General features: G+C 33.6%; 2 protein-coding genes across 2 annotated transcripts in view; one reads left to right on the top strand and one right to left on the bottom strand.

Annotated features, from left to right (window-relative positions):
• The window catches only part of LOC136039164 (cytosolic Fe-S cluster assembly factor nubp1-A-like), a 30,484-nt gene extending 28,706 nt beyond the window's left edge, over nt 1–1,778 (top strand). The window contains exon 6 of the mRNA XM_065722674.1: nt 1,516–1,778. Within this exon, the coding sequence (XP_065578746.1) occupies nt 1,516–1,562 (47 nt within the window). The 3' untranslated portion in view covers nt 1,563–1,778. The remainder of the gene's footprint in view (nt 1–1,515) is intronic.
• A 1,417-nt stretch (nt 1,779–3,195) lies between these two features.
• On the bottom strand, nt 3,196–20,399 carry LOC136039165 (methionine-R-sulfoxide reductase B1-like). The gene is made up of 4 exons (XM_065722675.1): nt 20,236–20,399; nt 9,724–9,869; nt 6,203–6,317; nt 3,196–3,458 (listed from the first exon to the last, which is right to left on the bottom strand). Exons 1-4 carry the CDS (start codon nt 20,357–20,359, stop codon nt 3,427–3,429), a joined length of 417 nt encoding a protein of 138 aa, XP_065578747.1. The 5' UTR covers nt 20,360–20,399; the 3' UTR covers nt 3,196–3,426.
• Between the last annotated feature and the right edge of the window lie 1,768 nt (nt 20,400–22,167).

Below are 22,167 nucleotides of genomic sequence, written 5' to 3'. Positions count from 1 at the left end.
TAGGGTATCAGCCTTTGACTATTGTACAAGGGTGAAATAAAAGAAAGATTTTTTCGTCTCATTCAGTAAACTGTCTCAAGCTGTTAAGGAAATTGTTCTTTTTAAGTGTCCATGTTTTAGAAATTTAAAAAAGTTTGCCAAAGATACGCTACTTTTTGTGTATAAAAGCCAGCTGATCAGTCGTACGTGCACGCTCGTAAAAATCTGGAAGAAGACGGTACATCTGTCTAGGCCTAATATAACTTAGCGTAATGTCTTACCTCTGGTTCCCTCTGCTGCGTCAAATCCGCCACGATTTTTTTCTGGCGGAACAGACGTACGACAGAATAGGATGGAGGTTCACAAAGAAACGCAGACTTTTGTAGTAGATGGTGCTGTAGAACCGATTGACGGAGACGGTAGTGACTCGGACGAATTTTACATAAAGAAATTAAAAGCAACAAACCAGCCATAATTAGCTTTTCAATCAGCTCCAGGACTTTGGTCATGATTTATTATTATTATTATTTTTTTTTAATCAGAACAAGGTAAATTTGCAAGTTCATATATATATATATATATATATATATATATATATATATATATATATATATATATATATATATATATATATATATATATATATATATATATATATATATATATATATATATATATATATACATTTGTCAGGCGACTAGGCAATTCTTTCTACGCAACAGCCATGTAAGTTGTAGTTGAATTTTTCTGAACAGCAGCAACTATCATAGAAGAGACAGTCCTATGGGAACATAGTGAGGATTAAAATTTCTCGTTGATGAAATTTGCGAAAATTGCCTATCACAGCAAGGAAATCTATCTGAATCTAGGGTTAGTTTCTTACTCCTCTGGGTTTTGTCATGGTTGATCAGCTGGCCTTAGATACCTGTGAATGGGAATTGCCAGGCACATTACGCAGGGATGATTCTTAGTCGTGTCTTCATTATGGGCTTCCACGTGAAGCCAACCGTTCTTAATTTGATGGCGTCAATTGACGAAAAATTACGGGAGGGGGAATTATTCAATATCTAGGGAGATATGGTTGTCATCTCTTTTGATGAAAATCTAAAAAATTAGTATTTTTCAAAATCTTCGAGGGGGCACTTCACCAGTGTTCTTTTTTTTTCTGGCAGTTCCCGCCTTCATTGGCGCCCTAAGACTCAGAAGACAAATAAGGCGGATGTAAAGTAGCTTTTTCATGACAAATTAAATTGAACGGACGAAAAGTTTTTTTTTTTCACTCGGCCCGATAAAGCCATAATGTATATTGGGCTTTAGGGCCCGGAGTATCGTTGTATTTCCGGCTAGGTGCCTGATTTTTAATATTTGAATGATTCGTCCACCCCTAAACAAATTTGTACATACACCCCTAAGTTTAGAGTGAAAATGGCGCCACCAACATAATGGTAGTATGAAGAAAAGTTTTCAAGACATCGATTGCAGCCATATGAATAAGTTGTTACTCTGATAGTATAATCAAGTTTATCTTCTTTCCAGGTGTTCAAGCGCATCTTGAGATTACATCATATGCAACTACAACCTAGATCCAACTTTTTTTTTGTACTGTGTTAACATGTATATAGCCAAATTCAGAATTTTTGTTCTGCAGAAGAGGCGGGAAGGGGGAGACGCAGGCAAAAACATCATTTCGTGGAATGCCGTCTCCAGCCCTAAATATCTAACGGTTTTGAGTATGATCTAACTGTATGAACTGCTTAAATACCTTGCCAGGTAATTACCTTGCTTTTTACGGGGGGGGGGGAATAAAAATACCCGCCTTTTTTTAAATATGAGAACGAATCAGACACACTTCGGAAGGGGGGGGAGGGTTAATCGGGCACACTCCTGTATACAGCTCTGTATACATTATAAGTAAATGGGGGCTATTTTGTTTTATTGTGTGTTTTATTTTAATAAATTTTTATTTGTGGTATACGATCTTCAGCTGTTCAATAGTAGCCAGGTCATCCAAAACCGAAATAAGTTCAATGCTAAAACAGTTTTTGAGAAATTGTTGTTATGTTACTAGATTCTACTGAAATAATTAACTTTATTTGTTTGCGACCAAAGAATAAACAACGAATCAATACCCTCCTTATGAGTTAAACTTCATTCTATTCTGAGCCTGTTTAGAATAATGGAGATTTAGGTTTTTCAAGGTATCGAAAATGGGTTTAAAGGTCTGTGTTGTGTTTGACTGAAGTTACCATTATTATCAAATTATTTGTTTAGAATTTTACTGAGCTTAATAGGAACATAATTGAAAATGTGTTTCGAATAATGGTAAATAAAAATAAAGGGTATATACCAGTAAACACAAACCCAAGCATTTTTTTTAGAGAGAATTTCATTTGATTTTGGAGGGTTGAGTTTATGTGTAACCTTAGTGTGTAATTACCGGCTAGAAGGAAAACTAGTTATGTTGAAGCATTAGAAGGCAAATAGTTTTCGGTTCAAAAACATTAATAAGTACACACAGGGGTGGAGGACTTTGTCCCCGTAGACTCCCCTTCAATATTTTGAAATATTCCTTTTTTTTGGCATTTTCACTGAAAGAACCTTTTTTTTGGTATTTGAAAAAATGTATAAGAGCAATAAAATTGCCCCAGACTAGATTTTGGCAAATACATTTGCCCCCCCCCCCTCCTTACATTTTCATGAATTGACACTTTTGAGCACACACAAAATGATGAGTAGCTATTACTGAAGACCTCTTTCAAATTTCGCATTATGAACTTAAGTAGTTAGTCTTTTGATGTTCCCAGTCTACATACCTTCACGAAAGGAGGGGGGAGGGGATGAATCCTACAAAATCAGTTCAAAGAACGTCCTCCAAGACTATCCAGATTCAATTATCCAGATTTCTCAGGGCATCAACAGTTCCTGCTTGGGTATTTTTAAGAAGATACTGGGCCTTTTCCAGCACATTTCTATCATTCGTTTGAGCATTCAGTGAATCATCTAAAACAAATTTATTAACGTCCTCCCAGACCTATCACTACAACTACAACTGTAAACATTACAAGTTGATTTTGTATCCGATAAGTTTGCCACCTCCTTTCGTGGCATTATTAGCCACGAAAGGAGGGGAGAGGGGATGAATCCTACAAAATCACTTCAAATAACGTCCTCCAAGACTAACCTATGGGCAGCTATGATAAACAGGATGGGCTCGTGTTTGTTGGTTCAAATACTACCTTTATATCTGCTAGAAACAACAAGGAACAAATGCAAAACTGGGACAAGATTAAAATACTAAAGCATAACAAACAATCCAAAATTGATAAACTGCACTTAAAAGCGATAATCAATCAACGCGAACACATCCACGGGGGGCTTTCGTGTTCCCATTTCATCTCCTCACTTAATGTTGCAGTTCATCTGTGCCTATGTTACGGTAAAAAACATTTACTCTTCACCCCCAGAAACTTGTTTGACCTCTGCAAGAAAAAAGGTCATTATAATCTCTGCAAGCGTTTCTAATTTTTGACTCTTCTTAAAATATCAGAATCTGCGGAGTCTGCAGAAAAAAGATTGTTGAGTAGACTGCCCACTAATCGAAAAATATGTCTCTTTTTAGGGGAGGGGGAGGGGTCACCTTCTTCAACGTGAAAGATAAAGTTTTTAACCGTCGACACATTAATTAGTCTTTGAACACAAGGCCTGTAATATTCTCGCAAATGACACCAAAATATAACATTAACTATGGGACCCAAAAATAGAGATGAAGAATTTTCAGAGAGCCCAGGCACGTACGGACGAATTTGTTTGTTCGGTGGCGAGTCACAAAAAAAAATCTTATTTGACAATTTGAATAAGAGTTGCCGAAAATTTGAATGAACTGTCTGGATTCTGGTGGTAGGGGAGTCTTAGCCCCCGCCACCCCCCCCGCCACTCTCTTTGCACGTCCCTGGGAGAGCCATATTGTTTATTAAACAATAACCTATACAAAAATGTGGTAATGAAAGACAGCTTAGACCACGTTTTACTGAATATTAAAAATTTTACTTTTTGGGCATCCATCTGGGTCCAAACGAGAAGCACGTTGTCCCCCAATGGGGCGAAAACAGGTCATAATGAAGGACTTAAAGGAAGTTAAAATTCACAAGATGGGGTAAAAGAAGCTTTGAATAGATTGGAGTGCAAGAAGAGCGTGCGCAGTTGTCTTGGAGGCTTGGTGATGCAGTGAGTTGTTAGTAGTAGTATACTGTCTACTATATCAAAAATCCTTGGAAAGAAAGGGCTAGAATAAAAAAAGAAATTTTCTTTTTACATGAAAGTGAACAGCAACGTTGAAACTTCAGGCAAGCACAAATTACAATAAATAAAGGATGGTTTGGCGCCGCTCTTTCCACTTTTTATGATAATTTTTAAAGCGCTTTATTGAAACCACATAGGAACTATTAAATGAATCGCAAGAAATATCATGTATTACTGCAATGGAAGACCCATTTAAAAAAAATCATGTTTTCTTGAAATTTGTCTTCATGCTTGGGAAGGACAACCGAGGTGTTGTAAAGGACAACTGACACCCCATAAATGTTAAGAATGTGATGGGTATTTTCATGCAAATATGCTTTTCCTAAAGTTAGCATTTCTTAAAATCTTGGTGGGAGAGCGTGTGAGAATCGCCCCCTCCTCTCGAAATAAAGAATATACCATATATTGTCAAATACACGTCAAATATGTCAAAACACGTAGGCTACAAACACCTAAAGTAACTTTTCACCTTAAAAACATCACCATTCCCAATACAAAGCCATGTCTCACTTTTCAATTCTCCACTCCAAATGACTGGACAAGCAAAATTACCCTAGGAAATCTGGTGCCATCTTCTGGACAAGTTGCGCATAAAAAAATATCGACCAATAACCAATAGGACTTGCCTGCCAATATCCGATAATGACACTGAACCTCATATCAGCCCGACAATATCGGTCGGACAATATCGGTATGTGTACCCCTTTTTATTATTTTTTATAACGCTGGACTACGCACGGTTAAAAAATGGATGTATTTTAAAAACTATCAAAACGTATTTATTTTTACAATTTTAGCTTCATACTCAAAATAATAATAAGAGACACAAAATTATTCATAACAAAATAAATTTTCAAGCTAAATTTTATTATTTTTCATAACACTGGACTACACATAGTTAAAAAATGGATGTATTTTAATAGCTATCAAAACGTGTTTATTTTTACAATTTTAGCTTCATACTCTAAACAGTAATAAGAGACATAAAATTATTCATAATAAAATATAAGAAAAAATTATATTTTGAATAACATTTATTTGGAAAGATATTCGTGACTTGCTTCTCTGGTTGTACATTTTAAGTGATGACGGAGTTCCAATTTTCAAGTCTTTTATCATTTTGACCAGACTGGCCTCCGCCTGGTGCAATTGCATGAATGCTGAACCTGCACCTTGAGCGGTGCAGGTGCATGCATAACACCACAAAATTCCGGTGCAACGCGTACCCACTAAACTCTTTTACTACTCCCTGTGGTTACGGATGATTTGTTTAGTGATCTCATACTTGGCAAATGGTAAACGTATGTAAACTATGTCATCAATATTACAGTTCTTTCTAATTTATCCTAGCACAGATAAACACGCTCTATGAAATAAATATAAAACTTATTGACTTATTAATTATAATTATAATTAATTATAATTAAAATAAATAAATAATATATAATTAAATAATTAATTATAATTAATTATTATAATTAATTATTATATATACATAAATAATTAATTATAATTATAACTTATTACTTATTGAATTATATTTTAATTGTACTAAAATTCTTAATTATTGAAAATTAGCCAGTTCAAAATCTTAGTTTTCAGAACACTTCCTAGAGCTTCCTTCTTTTAACTTTAAGGGGAAAGCATTGCCAGTATTTGCGTAAATAGAGGTGACACGCTACCTCCCCCAGAATTTCCATTATCTAAGTTTCAAAAAAAAAAAAAATACAGGTGAGCTAAGGCTTTAATTTACATAAAATTTAAAGCCAGAGTAAAAAAAAAGAAGCAAAACTAGTTTCAACAAAAATTTCCAAAAAAATTTGTCTTTACTAGAAAAGTAAAGACAGTTGTAAATATTTTCGCTATTTTGCTCTTGCATTAATCCAATATAGGACAAGTAGAGGTTGGCGTTTTGTTTACTTACCTTTATGAGGTATAAATTTCAAGGAGTGACTGAATATTCAGAATCGTGATTTTCCACCAGGGCCATCTTTCACAAACTCATGACCCAGACTGTTTCCACATTTGCCACAGGCTACCTAAAAAAAAATCACAAACAAAACTAAATTAAATTTTAGATACTATTAAATTCTAACAAATGTTTCAGTTGGCTAATTTCAAAATTAGCATAAATCCAGCCAAAAATTAGATTGCACACAGCATAATTTATTTGCTTCCTCCTGTAAGAATTCTCGCTGGAGCCAAACCATAGTCATATCTGTTGATTAAAAAAAGTCAAGATATATAAATTACAACGGAGTTTGTCTTGATTTTAAGGTATCACACCTATTACAAAAGCTGGACATTAAAATGACAAGACATTGGTTAAAAACCTTGTGCCAGCACTATTTTGTTCCCTGCTTCACGCTTCCATCTTTCCCAAAAGAATTATACCTTGATTCTGATTGGTCAATCACAAATTTCATACTTGAAAGTTGGACAATGCTCAACACAATAAATTATGAACAGGATAGATAATTGCTGCTGTAGTCGGGGGCAAATATTGGCCAGGGTGACTAAAATGCGGTCAAGACATAACTATACAGAGGTGGTCACTGGGAGTCTCCACAAGGCCTACACACATTTGGTCTATTTACATCAGTGGAAAAAGCAGTGCTTAAAAAGTCTTTGAACTACAATTCATACCTGTCAGTTGCAGGGCAAACAAGAAGCGGTAAGCCTCAAGGCTCAAATATTCAAAATTAAATATTCAATGCTCAAAATTCACAGGTTAGTATATTTCCATATTTTTTTTAAACAAGACCCTTTTAATATGAACACTTCTTCTTCGTCTAAAAGAAGATTTTATTCTTCTAAAAAAGAATATACTGTAGCAATTATATCTGTAAACATAAGAACTAGATCAAAGATCCTGGCTTTTCTTCTTCCTGAAGCAGAGATTGCACATAGAAACTTGTTGCTTTTAACTAGAAATCATGGCATTCTCTCACAGCTTACCTTAGTACCCTGTTTGAAAATTTTGTTAGAGAAGAGAAGAGGGGGATTTTCTTGAGTATTTACTATTCATTGATTGTTTTAATTACATTGACAACTTGCTGAGAGAATTCAAAGAGTTTTCTAGAGAAGGGTCTGCCCTTCAAGATTGGTCAAAACCTAGCCTAGAATAGTAGTGACATAAAATTACACCCCCCCCCCCTCTTCCAAAGAATCAGGACATGTATGCATCTATAATGTCCACTTCTATGTACACAATATGCTGTTTTGGTTTATACTATTTTGCCAACAAACAAACTAATAGCAATTAAAAAACGAGTTAACAAACAAAGAGAACACAATAGAATAGAATAAAAGAGACAGACAGACAGATGGCACTGAGAACAGGGGTTCCGCTGTTCCATCCCATTCAGAGATGACCTGCTTTTCGCTTGGTCACAGATGGTTAACCACACAAAGAAAGATTAGAAAGAAAGAAAGATTAACCACACAAACCTTTTTTCATTATAGCCCCACAAAGTATGATTGAACCAAGTCTTTTTTTAACAGCCTATGTTTGAAGTAAAAAGTAAAGAGCTTGATATTTGGAGGAAAGAACATAAATACTAAAGCACAATAATTCCACATCCCAGCAGCAGTAGTTTTTTTTGAGAAATAAAAAAATGCCAGTGTTTCATCAATGCTAGATCATTACCAGGGCTTGAATCCCTATCTACATTCCACATTTTGAATTTTTGAACATGCTTATGACGATTTTAGACAAGGATCCTGAACTGAACGTTTCTAACTCAGTGTAAATTGGCGTAAAACACTTTTAAATCCTTGAAAAAGCACTCGAGTAATCAGAAATGCAAGGCTCATAGCCAGTAAAACTATAAAGTGAGATTAGAGGAAAACAACGCAGCTAAAAAGAATTTCACTTCGTTGATGGTTGAAAAATGGTAGATTTGTACTAATAGTAAATTTCACCTGAAATATAACCAATCTGTCAATAAAATCTGATTGTTTTCACTTAAGCATCACCTATAAGGATCCAGGCTCTTTGGGGCCTTGATAAGCAGCCTGTCTCAAGCCAGGAATAAAGGAGGAGGGTTGCACTCTGGGCCAGTCACTTATCCTCATAGAAAACGATGATTTTCGAATCGATAAAGAATAGTCTCGGATGTGATTATACTTCACAAATGATTACTATGGAATGCACTCGGGTATGTTTTCTGACAATGAAACAATCTTTACGTATTTTGTTTTTGAACGTGAGGACTATTAACCCTGATACCCAGCCTGGCCATATAGAGGGTGTAGTTAAAACCCTTCAGTCATATAAAGTTGGGATGGCAGTAGTTTTTTTTTTGAGAAACAGAAGCTTCAATGCATGTGTTCCATCAATGCTAGATCATTACCAGACCTTGAATCCCCATCAACATTCCACATTTTGAATTTTTGAACATGCTTATGATGATTTTAGACAAGGATCCTGATGGTTTTTAAGTTTTTACTTTAGCTTGGTGTGTAAGGATTTGCTCAAGCATTAAAGGCTATGCTTAACGTAACTTAATCGCTTAGCAGAGCAAATTACGTAAGTAGTCTGAAAGCCACTTACAGTGTAATGATTCCACAGCCCAGCAGCAACTTTCTATATTTTTGGAAATGAATCCTTCATTGCTAGTGGACCATTATCAGGGTTTGAATCCCAACCCTCAATTCCATATTTAAAATTTTGGAATAGATGACTTGTGATGATTTTAGAGGAGCTTTTATGGTTTTATGAGCTTTGGCTAATATTTTAGAGGAGCTTTTATGGTTTTATGAGCTTTCACGTTGGCTAATATGAAAGAGTTTGATCAAGCGTGAAAGATTAAACTTAGCGTAGTGTAACTTGATCACACAACATAGCCAATTTACTTGTGCAGTGTGAAAGCAACCTAAAGTGTAGTAATTCTATAACCAAGCAACAGTATAGTAATTCCATAACCAAGTAGCAGTAGTTTTCTAAATTATCAGACTTGAACTTGCTTATGAAACCAACTTGCTTATGAAAGCATATAATAAATGAAAAAAAAATCAAATAAGTGAAAAAACGAGGATTTTGTCAGCCAGTAGAAAAATATGAAGACGTAAATCAAGCCAATATTTCGACAAGGATCTCCGCCAAGTCGTCCTCAGTGCACAAAAAAACAACAAAAAACAACTATAAAATCTAACCTTTTGAAGTCAATTATGCAAGAGGAAAATTCACTTGCACAATTCACTTCAAAATGTTAGATTTTATTGTTTTTTTTGTTTTTTTTTTAGCACTGAGGACGACTTGGCGGAAGTCCTTGTCGAAATATTTGCTCGATTTTCGTCTTCATATTTTGCTACTAGCTGAAAAATCCTGCTTTTTTCACCTATTTAACTTTTTTTATTTATTATATCCTTTCCTTTCTTGGTTTCATACATCATGTATAGCCAGTATGGTCTTAGAACGTATTGAACTTGTTTATATCTTACCTTCAATGCTAGTGGACTTCCATCAGGAACCTTACTTAATGAATCAGGTTTAACTGTATCAGTAAATGAAGGCCAGGGTGAATGGTGGGCAAACTTCGTGCGGCTTGAGAATAGCGGGTTTTCACATTTTGAGCATGCGTAAAAACCTGTCAAGAAACATGAGGTAGCTATTGATGTCCTTTTTTTAATCAAGAAAAATGAGGTGGCTAAATGACGTCCTCTTATTGGAAGCTACATATCAGGTTAAAGAAAAGACAATATCTACTTAGTTTTTGTCAAGTTTAACTGAAAAGGTTGGTTCTGTTAGAAACACGTTCAGTTAACAAATTACGAATTTGATTAGAAAAAACGGATTCAATTAAAAAAATGAAAATTTGTATTTATGCAGCAAGGGCAATAATCTGACTGGCAACTTTGTTGTCAAGTGGGGTCGCTAATCCATAGACTTGGTTACAATTTGTTCCAGTTATGAAATGTTATTTTCAAGTTAGGCTTAGGTAAATCTAGTTGATTCCACTATCAACCAAACCAGAAAAGAGGTGGAGGTCTTGGGGCAGAATCTACTAAAGAGAGTATTAGCAAGCTCGGACATCATTATGACAAGTGTCTAAATTGAATTGAGCCCTATCTTTAACAGTAATTGAATATTGAGACCATATGATAATAATTTTTCCTTGAATTGTTTTTTTTAAGTTCAGTTGAGTTCTGAGTCACCAAAAAAGGCTAAGAGCATAAAGGTGAAACTTTCAGGGAATGTTGAGGTGGATGTTGAACTTAATCAAAACAAACTAAGGCCATGTAGGTTGTCAAAAGAGCATATCAACCACATCTCATGAAAGGCTAAGAGTATCAAGTTGAAACTTTCAGGAGATGTTGATTTAATCAAAAGAAACTAAATGCATCTAGGTTGTCAAAAGGATATGCAATATCTCAGAACAGCTAAGGGTACTAAGCAAAAAATTTCCAGCCATTTTGAGGTAGATGTAAAACTAGACCAAAAGACATTTCATTCTTACAGGCTGTCAAAAAAGAGTTAGTCCATAATATGTTAGGAATGGCTAAGTGTATTTGGTTGAAACTTTTAGGGAATATTGGGGAGCATATTGACCTAATCAGAAGACTATTAAGGTGAATACTATGAAGAGTATAAAGGTGAAACTTTCAGGGAATGTTGAGCTAAATTAAAACAAACTAAGGCCATATACATTGTAAAAAGAGCATATCAACCATATCTCATGAAAGGCTAAGAGTATTAAGTTAAAACTTTCAGGAGATGCTGATTTAACCAAAAGAAACTAAACGCATCCAGGTTGTCAAAAGGGTGTACAATATCTTAGAACAGCTAAGGGTACTTAGCAAAAAATGTCCAGCCATTTTGAGGAAGGTGTAAAACTAGACCAAAAGACATTTCAGTCTTACAGGCTATCAAAAAAGAGTTAGTCTACAATATGTTAGGAGTGGCTAAGTGTCTTTGATTGAGACTTTTAGAGAATATTGAGTAGCACATTGACCTAATCAGAAGACAGTATGTGGATCCAGGTTTCCAAAAGGACATACCTGTAATTTCTTAGGAACAGCTTAGACATTAAGTTGAAACATCTTGGAAATGTTAAAGGGGATGTTAAACTAAATCAAGACAATATGTGCACTCAGGTTGTCAAAAGGGGATATCTGCAATATGTCATATATGGTCAAAGGTATAATTATCAGCCTAATGGACCTTGAAACTGTGTGAATCTTGGATGGAGAGAGCAAGTAGATTCTAAAATTTGACTTGGCAAGACCATGGGAGGCTCATAAATCAAAATGCATTAAAAAATTAGGTTGTATTGATTCTTTGTGTGAAATATTTTGTTTAATCTTGATCTGGTTAAAATTCCAGACTGTGAAGACACCAACAACAACAAAGACCACACTGCCTTTCCATCACAAACACTAGAAACAAGAAGAATAATAGGGAATTTCTCAAGACAGTGGGAAACAAATTAGAATGGATATTTTGGCTAAAACACTAAAAACAAGAAGAGCAATAGGGAATTTCTCAAGACAGTGGGAAACAAATTAGAATGAATATTTTGGCCCTATGTCCAAGGGCTGTCCTCAGCAATATGAATAAGAAAAAAAAAACAAGAGGATAAAACTAAAATGAACAGTTTTTCAAAACAGTCCCGGCATCCTTACCTCAGCAAGGTTCAACTAGGACTGTTTTGAAAAACTGTTCATTTTAGTTCTATCCTCTTGAAAGTTGTTTTTTTTTTCTTATTCGTATTGCTGAGGACAGCCCTTGGACATAGGGCCGAAATATTCATTCTAATTTGTTTCCCACTGTCTTGAGAAATTCCCTATTGTTCTTCTTGTTTTTAGTGTTTGTGAAGACACCCCAATTAAAGTTCAGAGCCAGTGGAACCTCAACTGGATATCTCTATTGATTCTTGACGTCTTTGTTATCTTTTATACAACAAATTAGAACTTTTTTATAAATGAGCTCCAAATGTATTTATTTAAACAAACACCCAGCTAAACCAATATATAACACAATAAGATTCTTATTTGAAATAGTCAATTCATATTTGTTTATACTTAAGATTGCAAGAGTATAAGGGTCATACTGGTTTCAGGAAGTCCAAAAATTATGTAGATTTTAAGTCCAGGTTTGGATAAAATTCCCTGTGCACATCCATTCAAAGTACAATTATTATGAAAATTTGTTGCAAAATTTTGTTAAAAATTTAAATAGCAAGCCAAAATCTTAATTCTTAAGGGAAAAACTGAAAAAAGCTTTCTAAATATTCCTTTTATTAACTAATCAAAAGAACAACAAAAATTAAAAACGAACAGAAATTAATCGAAAAAAAAGAAGATAACCAAAGGACTTCTTCAACAAAGAGTCCATGGAGAAAAAAGAGGGGGATATTTGCCCCTCCCCATAATCTAGAGAAAAAACTATAATTCATTATGTAACTTTAAAACTGTTACTCAAATTAAGCTTTGATTCTGCATTAAGGCTCTAAATGCATTCCTGCAAGTTTCATTTGCCTGGCTAAACTAGGCCTACTTCATAAGAAAATTCCCTAAACTAGAACTTTACCAAATTCTAGAAACTACTTTAAAAAATTCTAAAGTATATGCTAATATTTTTCCTAAAGTACATCAGTTTACTGTACCATACTACCCTCTAATGGCAGAATATATAATCCAAATCTACATATTTTAAATGAAAAAGAGACTAAAAATTCAAAGTGGTACTCTGATATAGCAAGAAATCAACATATCTTTAGAATCAGAATTTCATCCTGAACCAAATATAAAGTGCATTTATATCAGAATTTAGGGTTTTCAATCTCTTTTTTCATATTTCTTTGCTATCTTAGTATTAGTTTAACTACTGCTGAGGTCGAATTAAAATGTGAGTACCCTCAAAATTAAGGTAAAATGTTTTTTTTTTAGTCAGAATTCAGACAGGTAGCCTATAGACCTGTCATTTATACAATTTTTTAAGCCCTAGAAATTAGAAAAGGGTAAATATAGTAGCTTGGAAACACGCTTCTATATGTATTGAAATGTTTGAATTGAATATTCAATGTATTGAACATTGAATATAGTGAATTTCAACGAGTATTCTATATGTATTGAGCACTGGATTCATTTCTAAAAGTTCCCTTCACCTAACTCAACTACATTCCATGATAGCAAGAGGCCCATTGACTAGAATATTACCGAGAATTTTATTGTGCTTTCTTCTTGAGAGGCCAGCCAAAATATCACAATATAGGCTAAGTAAGTGTTTTAGAATATTTAAAGTAGTTCAAAAAACACATTTTGAAGGTGTTGCAATACAATCTATCCCTGACCCCTCCCTCCAAGGGCAAATATACAGCCAAAATTATATATTCCTCATGCATTTTTGTATTTCTTGAGAATGCCAAATGGAAACTTCTGTAGATGATTTCTTGTGATCTTTTCTGAACCTGTTCAATTTCTTCACTTTCTTCTTTTATCATAGCGAAATGTTAAATGGAAACTTCTGTAGATGATTTGTAGTGATCTCTTCTGAACCTGTTCAATCTCTTCACTTTCTTCTTTTATCATAGGGGAATGCCAAATGCCAAAATACCAAATGGAAACTTATGTAGATGACTTGTAGTGATCTCTTCTGAACCCGTTTATTATCTTCACTTTCTTCTTTTATCATAGCGAAATGCCAAACGCCAAAATGCAAAATGCCAAATGGAAACTTCTGTAGATGATTTCTTGTGATCTTTTCTGAACCTGTTCAATTTCTTCACTTTCTTCTTTTATCATATTGAAATGCTAAATGGAAACTTCTGTAGATGATTTGTAGTGATCTCTTCTGAACCTGTTCAATTTCTTCACTTTCTTCTTTTTATCATAGCGGAATGCCAAATGCCAAAATACCAAATGGAAACTTCAATATAAACCAAATATAAATTTCTGTAGATGATTTGTAGTGATCTCTTCTGAACCTGTTCAATTTCTTCACTTTCTTCTTTTATCATAGCAAAATGCTAAATGGAAACTTCTACTCAATTCAATTTGTTAAGTTGTTAAGTTTTTTAATGCTGGGTCGACTTTTTAATCCAGATTATTGTTGTTAATTGTATATATTATAATTTTATGTATACTTGTCAACTTATTTTCGTGTATATGTGACAACTATTATTGTTAATTGTATATATTATAATTTTGTGAATGTTAATTTTGACTTGTTGACGGATTTTTGTGTGTGCATGACAATAAAAACTAATAATTGGCTCTGTCCATCACATGTTTTTTAAATAAAATGAATTTGAATTGAATTAAATTAATACATGGCAAAATACATGGAATATAAATAATTTGGGCTAGCCTATATGTTTAGATATTGGGAGGTTGGGGATAAACAAAAGTGGAAACACACTCAAAATGTGTTAACTACAAATTTTATGCATATTATGAAGTAAGAATTATTTTCTTAACATGTTTCCTTCTCAATAGCCTTAATTCTATGTTTATACCAATATTTACTATTTGACTACTGCTAACAATTTACTGTAGCATTAAGCAACCCAAACCCAATACAGCTATGTATGCTCCTCCTCTATTCTAATATAGCATATTTAAAGCTTTTTAAACCCTCCCAAGAGGTTCCCTAGTATCCTTTTCAAGAGGTACCTGATTTCCCTAATATCCTTACTTATAATCTCCTCCCACCCAAGGGACAATCATCTTTTTTGGCCACATATGATTGGCCAAGAAATATAATTTTCGTCAGTCTCTCACCCTTTATCCATTGAACTTATCTAGCCATCTGTCATAAAGCTTAGTATTTGAAATAAGTTGTAAATATTTACTTAATTTTATAATAAGGACCTAACTGAAACCTTGAGGGATCTAAATTGGCAATAAAATTACAGCAAAAATTTTACTCCATTTGCAAATAAAATTGCAAAGGAAGTGATTAGTACATTTGCAAAGAGAAAAAAATGCCTGTAGTGGTGTGTTTAATAAATACTGAGTATTTCATGTTATTGACTTACATATAAAGTGAACATACTGCTAGATGCCATTTTATAAGCTCTTTCTGAATATAATAATTGCCTTTCTTGCAAATTCAATTTCAAGCCCTATTAGAACCCTTGAAAATAATAATTTTATTCTATACTTTTTGGATATAAAAATGGGTTATAACATTTGTTTCAAGCTTACTATTTCATTATAAATCCCTTTTGTAAAAATTGTAATAGCCTGGAAGCATTGATTTGTTAAGATTAAATTGAATAAAAAGAATTTAAACAAATCTGCCTCTTATCTTCTTATTCTCTTAGACTACTTAAAAACCACTGTTTCACCAATAGGGTAAAGGCACCAATGATTTGACAGTGTAATTTTGGAACCACTGTCAAAATTTTCTTTCAAAACAGGATAAATTTGCTTAGTTGTGACTTGGAACACCATCTATTGAAGCTTTCATAATATTTCAACAATGCAAAATGGACACTATATCCAATACACCCAGATAAGAAAAGAATATTCAATTCAATCAATTTCCTGTTTTTGACACAAAATGAGCTCTCAACAATTTTTTAGCTATGTAATTTTCCAACCATCCTTACTTGTATTTTTTGACAAAACAAAAGTTGGGATCAGTACCAATACATCAAAATACATCTGATCTTCTATAAAATGTAGCCATATTGCCTTTTTCTTGATAAAAATTAAGTTAAAATGGTGGCTAATATTATATTGACAAAACTATGTTCCAAGTGTTGAAAATTCTTGTCTGATGTAGTGGAATACCAGACTGACTAAAAATGTTCCTTCAGCCAAATTCAAATGTATATATTGGCTTCTATTATGAGATTCATTTCTTTTGAGAATATCTTGTAGTAACCTTGTCAGATTTTTCAAGAGACAGCAACAGGCCCTGTCAAAATATAGGTGACTCTGTTGAAACTTCACTGAACATGTAAAACAGATGAGAAACAATTGGTGTTGAAACTAAAGGGTCCTCTCATGAAAACATAGTTGTTGAATTACAGGTATTTTCTCAACAATGAGAGATTTTGATGATTATTAATTGTAATAATATTTCACATGAAAAAAAAATTCATCATTTCATTTGAATTGTTTCAATTGTAGTTTTACTGATTTGATGCTAGATTTTTCTATCATCAGAGGAACTGCTGCTTGACCTCATACTATGTTCATATTTTTAAGCATTTGACCTGGTTGACCACAACACCCTAATTCATTTATTACTGAATAGATTTGAAGTATACTCTCTCTTAGTAAATTTTATACATGTTTTCTTTCAAATAGATTTTAATCTGTAATTTACAAATATTCTCTCTGAGCCCCTCCCTAATTATCATGCAATTCCTATCCCACCCAAAATGCTAATAAAACATGTTAAACTCTGGTGTCATAAACTTCTAATAATCTTAAGTAGGACATGCATATTTCAAGAATTCTGGACTTTCTAGACAAAGGACAGTCAAAACAAGAGTTTTTAAAATGGATTAAATTGGTAGATTAACTTTGAAATGGCCAAATGTTGACAACACTTTAACAGTGAACAATAAAGAAACCTTTACTAGATCTTTAAAGCTGGCAATTCCAGGTAGCATTTATAAAGAGACTTATACCACACTATTATATCCCAAACTATATTATAGAGACCTAGGTCACACAATTACCCAATTTTGTCCTTATACTTGTGGCAATTTTTTCAGATTTTTGCTTCTATTATCTAACAGTATTTTATACATTTACATATTTAAAAAATTTGATGAGAAAAGGAAATAAAGTAAAAAGGACAGGCATGTTGAATCCACCAGGATTGCCCACAAGTGTTCCCCAAGTTTTTCAACATGTGTTGAATTGGGTTCAAACTTACATCAAAAACAGATAACTTTTTGTTCTGTTGAATTTGTAGGTGGAAACAATCCAACTAAAGAAAATTGGAGTTTTGTACTCTTTCTGATAAAACTTCAAACTTCTAATCAAATAGTTAGCTTTGTAGATATTTTTTTCTATATGTCTAAACCCTTTTCAAACCAAAAGTCTAATTAAGTCTTCTGGAGTAGAAAAAGTTTTTTTTTTACAAAAATTTTTGAATCATTGGTGTCTTTACCCTATCTGAAAAAACATATCAAAGTTGATGGTGATGGAAAAAATTGAGAAATTGTTTTGAATTTTTTATCTAACTTAATTGTGACAAATCAATGCTTATATAACTTTAACAAAAATGGATTTTATATGAAAGAGTAAGTACAAAACATTACAATCCTTTTTATACCAAAAACATAGAAAGAAATTATTCTTTTCAAGGGACCAAAAAAGGCTTGAAAACTGAATGCAAGAAAAGCAATTATTATATTCAGAAAGAACATAAAAATGGCATCTAGTAATATGTTCACTTTATTTGTGGATCAAGAATACAAACTGCTTAATACTTACCTATTCTTTAGTCTGTAGACCTATCCCTGAAAATTTTGTATTCCTTATCAAGGCTAACCCCTGTCCAAGATGGCAAAAAGTAGCTAAACTAGAATTTAAAAAAAATAGTTCAAACACCAACTCTAGAGTTAAATAAGAAAATAATCCTTAAATTACTCCAAGCTGCAATTTCAGGTAAAGGTTTACTAAATAATACAGAACAAACTGACACTTTAAGGGCTTTAAAAAAAAATTTGTAAAAGAAGTGATGAGAAGATTTGGAAAGAAAATAAATTGCCTGTAGTGGTATGTTCTGTAAATATCAAGCAGTCTATATTATTGACCTACAAATAAAGTGAACATACCACTAGATGTTATTTTATAAGTAATCACTGAATATAATGATTGCTTTTCTTGCAAATTCAATTTCAAACCCTATTAGGACCCTTGAAAATAATAATTTTATTCTATATTTTTTGGACAGAAAAATAGGTTATAACATTTGTTTCAAACTATTTTGTTATAAATCCATTTTGTAAAAGTTATATAGTTTGGAAACATTGATTTGTCAAGATTAATTTGAATAAAAAAAAATCAAAACAAATCTGCCTTGTTTTCTTCTTATTCTGTTAGACTTCTTAAAAACCACTGTTTCACCACATGTCAAAGCTGACAACAGAAACTTGGTGGATAGAAAAATAGAGAAATTGTTTTGAAGTTTTTTCCAACTTAATTGTAACAAATCAATTTTGTGGATTATATAACTTTAACAAGAATGAATATTATATGAAATAGTAAGTATGAAACCAACATTTTAACCATTTTTATACACAAAAAAAACATAGAAAGGAATAATCATTTTCAAGAATCCAAAAAAGCTTAAATTGAATTAGGCCTAGCAAGAAAAGCTATTATTATATTCAGAATGAACATAAAAAATGGCATCTAGTTGCCTGTTCACTTTTTTTGCAGATAAATAATAAACTTCTTAATATTTACCCATGCTTTAGTCAGTAGACCTATCCCTGAATGTTTTCTTGATCAATGTTCCTATTACCTGAACAACTGTTTAGGGTCATGAAACTATTGTTAATAGATGCATTTTTGACTTTTTGAACATCTTTTCTCTCTTGCAAAACTACCACAAACTCACCATTATGGAGTTATTGTATATTTGCACATTAGGGGGGGGGGGGGGTTGGTAAAGCATAGCATATACTAAATATAGCAATGGTTAGTTTACATATTCAACATATGCTATGCTTTACCCCCACCCCCCTAATGTGCAAATATAGGCCTATAGCCCAAATTTGTTTGCAAACTATTCAGATTTGCAATTTCAAATATCCAATCAACAAAAACAGAAATGATTGCAATTCTACATGTATAAATACAAGAATATTTGGGCTGGAATAACTCCATAAGAGTAAGTTTGCAGTAGTTTTGCAAGAGAGAAAAGATGTTTAAAAATTCAAATGCATCTATTAACAATAATTTCATGACCCTAAGCAATTGTTCAGGTAAAAAGAACATTGACCTTTTCCTCTTCCTTACCAAGGCTAACCCTATTCCAAGATGGCAAAAAGTAGCTAAACTCAAATTTTATCAAAAACAGTCCAAACATCAAATCTGGAGTATTAAAGAAAATAATCTGGTAAAATTCTAGTTAATTGACTTCTTGCTATCTCAGAAAGGGTTTAGGTTAGGAAAATGAAACTTTCAGGGATGAATCTACAGACTAAAGTATGTTGTGGGAAGGTATTTTGAAGCAACTACCTCCACTCCTGCTCCCTCTAGAGGGCCCTGACCTTTGATGACCTTTAAAAATATGTGTTTTATAAAAGTGAAACCTTACAAAATAGATCTTCTGCTTAATTGAAGTACAACAAAATTGTTTTCACCTTCATAACTTGCTCAATTCCAATTTATAAGGTTTTAAAGATATGCAAATACATTTCCTAAATTTTGAAGAAAAAAAAAACATTGATATGGCTCAAAATTCTACTCAAATAACAGGAATTGCATTTTCAGAACTAAAGGCAGAGAACGAGCAACTAGTAACTGAAAATTAAGGTAAAATGTTGTTTTGTCAAAATTTCAATAGGTATAGACCTGTCATGTAGGCAAATTTCAGGGCCCTCTAGAGGGAGAAGGAGTGGAGGTGGGTACTTCAAAATACCTTCTCAGGACATACTTTAGCCTGTAGACCCATCCCTGAAAGTTTCATTTTCCTAACCTAAACCCTTTCTGGGATAGCAAGAAGTCAATTAACTTGAATTTTACCAATAATCCTTAAGTTACTCCAAGCTGCAATTTCAGGTAAATATTTTCTATACAGCTTAATCAGGACCAAGCTGACACTTTAAGGGCATTAAATAAAATTTGCAAAGAAAGTGATGAGTAGCCTAGATTTGGAAAGAGAATAACTTACCTACAGTGGTGCGTTCACCTTTCGCTACCTGCCTAAGTAATGGAAAAAGACTCCCCTTTTTCTAAATTGGACTATGCAACAGAGCCCATCAGCCAATGCTGTAGCCTACACCTAAAGCATCTAACAAGTTTACTAAGTCTTACCATGCTCCCAATGATCACGATACTTCTCTCCAGAATTCCAAGCACAAAATGACATGTTTCTAAGGCCTTTGCTAGCTTCTTGTAAAACTTCTTTAGCAATTGGGGGTAAAACAGGACGAATCATATTCGGCTTCTTCAATTCAAATGCTGCCAATTTTTACACTTCGGTAAACCCTGGTTCCCACTGCTGCGATTTCGCGCAAAATCCTGCAACTTGTGCCAAATGACACAAATCGTACGACAAACGACGCAAAATCATTCGTTTCGCTGCAATGTCGGATGCGTTGAATAATTTCAACTCATACGACAAATCGCATTGCTTGTTCTGATTTAAAAAAAAAAAAAGACATAACCAAAGTCATGGAGCTGATTGAAAATCTAATTTTGGGTGTTACGTGCCAGGCCATATTATATTGAAAGATCACGATGTGATCACCAAGGATCGCGAGTTTGAGAACCTGATTTGAATTCTTCTAGTGTTTGCTGCAGCGACGCAAAAGTCTGTGTTTCTTTGTGAACCTCCATCCGATTCTGTCACACGTCTGTTCCGCCAGAAAAAAATTGTGTCGGGATTGGCGCAGCAGTGGGTACTATAAGTAAACTTTCTAGAATTTTTAATGTTTTCAACGCAGGCACACTGATTCGTAATGGCCATTCACACGGGTCTTAGTTATAGACGTAGTCGTAACTACGACTAAGACTTGGCAGAAACTCTATGCTCACATGGGTCTCAGAGTCCCAGTCCTATGCTTAGTAATAGTTCGATTCGGGTCAACTCACCAGCAATTCAACCGATTACATCAAAATTACTGACAAAAAATTTGACATGAGTGGATAGTGGGAAAATGGTCTAGATATGGAATGGCGTAAGAGCTTGATTTTATCGGAAAACTTATTGTGCATGTGGAGAACAAAAGGTTTCTGTTTGATAAGACAAATCAATATTGCAAGATTGCTTCGACGAAGCAAAATGCGTGGGAGATGACCGGGAGGCTACTTGCTCAAACGTAAAATCAAGACCTTTATTAATATCTGCATTATCAAATACGACTTGGGATGCTTATTTAGTAGGGCCAAGACAGATATTCTCAGTAAAAGGCAAAGCTGCTATAGCCCTTTTTCAGAATTGTATAAAATGATGGTGTCTTAGGAAAGAGTGCTAAAAGTGCAACTAGGAATATTAGTGAAAAGGTTTTACGTTTAATAGAGAGTAGAAGGGATTTGTACAAGAATTATCTGAGTGATAAATCGTATGAAAACAAAAGGACTGTAAAGAAAGTGGAGAACACAATTAAAATATGAACTAAGGAGATGTGAAGTGGAAGCCATTGATAAAATTGCTGATGATCTGAAAGATGCAGCTAGACGGCATAATAGTAAAATATTATACTGGCATGTTAATAAATTGAAAGGGAGAAGTCAGTCCAGACTAGTCCCAGTTAAAGATAGAAATGGGGCCACAATTAGTGATAAAGAAAAAGTTAAAGAAAGATGGGCGGAACATTTTGAGAATGTGCTAAACCGAGGTAGAGTTGCAGGAAAAGATATAGATGAAAATAAAAAGGTTTGTGATACCTTGGATGTGAAGGAAGATTTGTTTTGTCAGGAAGAATTTGCGACAATACTAAAAGGATTAAAAAATAATAAAGCTCCAGGTGCTGATAGTGTGATAAATGAATTCTTAAATATGGTGGCTCTGAGGTTAGAAATAAGTTACTTGAGATCATGAATATGATTTTAAAAAAAGGGGAAGTACCTAATGATTTTAGGATACCTTGAGCTTGCCAGAATCAAATAGGGGTTCTGAATTGGGTATTTTTTTCTCATTCCTCTTCAACTTCAGGGAGAATTTAGTTACTAGCAGGTTGTGATCTGATCCAACGTCGGAACCTCTATATTCTCTCACATATTGTATATTAGAGCGGAACTTCC

Source organism: Artemia franciscana, chromosome 19, assembly GCF_032884065.1.
Source record: "Artemia franciscana chromosome 19, ASM3288406v1, whole genome shotgun sequence".
In the NCBI taxonomy this organism is placed as follows: domain Eukaryota; kingdom Metazoa; phylum Arthropoda; class Branchiopoda; order Anostraca; family Artemiidae; genus Artemia; species Artemia franciscana.
Note: the sequence above shows the minus strand (reverse complement) of the source record. Positions and strands in the feature narration are given on the sequence as shown.